The sequence below is a fragment of the Phalaenopsis equestris genome, unplaced genomic scaffold (genome assembly GCF_001263595.1).
Source record: "Phalaenopsis equestris unplaced genomic scaffold, ASM126359v1 Scaffold000511, whole genome shotgun sequence".
Taxonomy (NCBI): domain Eukaryota; kingdom Viridiplantae; phylum Streptophyta; class Magnoliopsida; order Asparagales; family Orchidaceae; genus Phalaenopsis; species Phalaenopsis equestris.
Genome location: NW_018164951.1, coordinates 2,484,123 through 2,487,665, shown reverse-complemented (window position 1 = coordinate 2,487,665; position 3,543 = coordinate 2,484,123). Strand labels below are relative to the sequence as shown.

At 31.9% G+C, this 3,543-nt stretch overlaps 1 protein-coding gene across 2 annotated transcripts in view; it reads right to left on the bottom strand.

Moving 5' to 3' along the window:
* The window catches only part of LOC110028316 (LRR repeats and ubiquitin-like domain-containing protein At2g30105), a 20,650-nt gene extending 19,099 nt beyond the window's left edge, over positions 1 to 1,551 (bottom strand). Inside the window, exon 1 of one of the 2 annotated variants that reach the window (XM_020730112.1) lies at positions 1,183 to 1,551. In XM_020730112.1, the coding sequence (XP_020585771.1) occupies positions 1,183 to 1,492 (310 nt within the window). In that variant the 5' untranslated portion in view covers positions 1,493 to 1,551. The remainder of the gene's footprint in view (positions 1 to 1,182) is intronic. The other variant, XM_020730111.1, reaches the window with a different exon arrangement.
* Between the last annotated feature and the right edge of the window lie 1,992 nt (positions 1,552 to 3,543).

Here is a 3,543-nt window from a genome sequence, read left to right as displayed (position 1 = left end):
CATATATATATATATATATATATATATATGTATGTATGTATCTTACCAAATTCCAAGCATCTTGCATGCAAAAACAACTGAAAAGGCAACAAAATAAAAAAAAGGCTTCATAAACTTTTTATTTATTTATTTTTTTTATTTTTTGAGAAAATTTAATCACAATGGCACGCACACTACATATACAAGAAATTGAACCCAATATTTCTTAGTGGAAAGTCTAAACTCTCAAACAATTGACTAAGAGGTACTTTAGCAACTTTTGGGATTTAAGTTATCAAGATTTACTATATTATAAATTTGGATTTAGTAGATCAAAAAATGATTAAATCTCGAAATTGGCATACTAATAGATTTAATGAATCCAGTTAAATACTATAAAATTATTTGACAATTTTTATCAAAATTTAAAAGTCCCTTATGTTTGTTAGAATAAGAAATATGGATAAACTTTAATTATTTCATTAAAAATAAAAACTAATTGATTTACATCCTATTAAAGTATTAACAAATTAATTAATCCTTCGATTTTTAATATTCAATCACTGATCAGCTATTTGATTAAGCTAAATCACTTGCTTCCATATTTGATTAAATAGTTTATTAAGTAATTTATTTATAATTATTCATTAGTTTAAATTATTAACAATATTAATGACATTTAATCTCTGAATTTAAATATTTTAATTGAAATATAAATTTATTTTTTCATATTAATGATATAATTATTAAATTGAATTAAATTAAATTTTATTTTAATTATGCTCATAAATAAGTAATTATTTACTTAAATTAATTGATCATTAATAAGAATTTTGTTAAACTAGTTATTTATAAAGCAATAATTTAACATTTATCAAAAAAATAAGTAAACAGTTAATTATTAATTTATTGAACCAATTTAATATGTAATTTATATTATATAAATCAATTATAAAATAATTATTTATCACATCTAAATAGTGATTTGATAATATATTAATAAGCATTAACTATTAATAAATTAAATTAAGTTAAATTAAATTACAGGAAAATTATTGATTAAGCAGATCCGGAGAATTAAAGTTTCATCTGCTTAATTTCTCCTTTATTGCTAAAGGCGGCCTCCGTCTCCACCAGAAATGCAGCAGATGCAGAAAAATTGAAGGTAACAGAAAAGGGAGATATTCTCCCTAGGCGGCGTACCAAAAAACATAAGCTTCTGAGCGCGAGGAGGGATGTTGGTAAGGGGATGGAGGCGGGACTTTAGATCCCCGACGGTGGATTCAGGAGAAATGGAGACTGGTATCTTTTTCCCGCGGAATTTCACGTTCAGAGCGATGGAGGGGCCAGCCTGTGAATCGCCGGCCGTGGCATCTTCGCTTTTCTCTTCCTTCTCCATGCCGGCTGCTCCAGCCAAACGGCGTGGCTGAATCGCATAAACTGTTGCTTCAGAAAACCATTTGGGAAAGAGGAAAGGATACCTGAGGCTGTTTTGTTGCGAGTTGGGGGCCATCTAGCAGCGGAATCTAAGCATCATTTATGTAGTTTTTTTCCCCGTAAATCCTGTCTAAGGTTTGAAAATGTCAAAATAAATCCTAGAACTTTTTCAAATCCTGTTTTATCTCATAAATTGGAAATTTATTAAATGCCTCAGTTCGTCCAATCTAGGGAACTTTAAAACGAGTAGAGCATGCGAAACTGCTGAAGAAAATGAGGGTGGTTTAGCGATACCTTGGGCGTTAACTTGGCTAGAGCAACCCTGACTTCGGCTTCGAATTGCCATGAACTCACCGGCTTATTAGGTGCAATGAGGATATTGTAGGAGTTCTAAACCTTGATAAGCTTTCCTGCGGCGGCGAGCTTGCAGAGACGGAAGAGAAATATGATCCTTGTCCTTTTCTGGATGAATTTGGTGATCGCATACTGGCGAGATCCTGCCTTCTCCTACTAGAAAGTGATTGTCGTCGAGGGTTTTGGGCCTGATTCTGCATGGACCGTTTTGGGTATTCTGGAAGAAGAGATGGGAGAATTTGGAGATCACCGGAGTTAAAATTTATGATATAAATTTGTGGCTGGAGTCAGCGAACTTGGTACATGGTAAATGAGCTCAGTGGAATATACTGGTTGGATATGTTTTTTTTGGCCAAATTTTACTGTTCGGTCACCATATGTGCTGACAACGGACGAGATGCATAGTGGTTCCCGCTGCATCTCGTTCCGGTGACCTGACAGAAAAACACTCATTTTTTTTAGAGCTGTGGCACATTGCCACTGATCCCGAACATAAATTTTACGTCTAAAATCTGAATGTAATTATTTTTTTGTATGATGTCTGACTATTTTTCATCACCCACAAGAAGAACAGAAGAAGAGATTGACACAATATTTTCTTGAGCACTGCTCAGCAAGTATGTCCATCAAACATAATAACACCATCAGAGTCAATAACCAATACATTGAAAACAAATTGTACTCGGCTTGATTGAAGAAAAGGATTTACATAGACAGCATTCAAAACATATGTATTTACATATGTTGCACCCGAAACTTCCTATTTACAAATTTGGCACCTAAAACCTCCTAATTATCACAAAAATCACGCTTCTTTTGGTTTTGCCTTTTCGATGGGCCTAAATTGAGGTCAGGAAGGCCCAAAGCTTTGATGATCCCGGAAGCTACTTATATTATACATATTTAGTTCATTAATTTTTTTTATCACTTATAAAGCTATATTATAATAAGAACAAGAGAATTAATAAGTAATTATCGAGTAAGTTATTTTAAATGATACTTATGTCGTGAGCACTCACTTGAATTCCAAATTCTAGCTCTTACAAGAGCGATGAGAGATCCCTTGAGTTTGTTTGCACTTAACGCCATTCATTAGGTCTTAACTTCAATTGCCTCTTGTTCGCATAACTCGTCGTGGCGGTGTTGGCATCAATTTTTGATATCACATGCGCAGGATGTCCGCTTGAGAACTACCTACTTAAAGATTCCTCCCCTTTCCGTTGACACCTCTTTTTAGCCCCATCGATCCCTTTGAAAAAAATCATTGATATTATTTCGTGAGGTTTGCATGCCTATGTCGCCACCCGTAGTGTTTACGATGATTCAACCTGTGCCATATGGCCCAATATAGGTATCTAACACATCGGGATTCCCAAACAATTTTTTAATCACGATTGGGCTAAACATAAAAAAAATTAAAGATGGTTAAATTTAAAATCAAATTCAACAAAATTAAAAATAAGATTTAATAAAAATCAAACTTAAATATAAAATTTAAAATTAATAAAATTTGATAGAAAAAGTCTTAAATAAATCAATTCATGAAAAAACTAAGATAAAATAAAAATCAAACTCATAATAAACATAAATCAAATTTAAACCAAAATGGAAAAACTAAAAAAATAAATTCTAGCTTAAATACAAGTCAGATTAGTTCAAGTTTAAAAATAAAATTTCAATCAAGCATAAATCAAATTTAAACTTAAATCAAATTGCAAAAATCCACATTAATTTTGTACCACATTCAACTCAACTAATTAAAAAGTTCCAAAT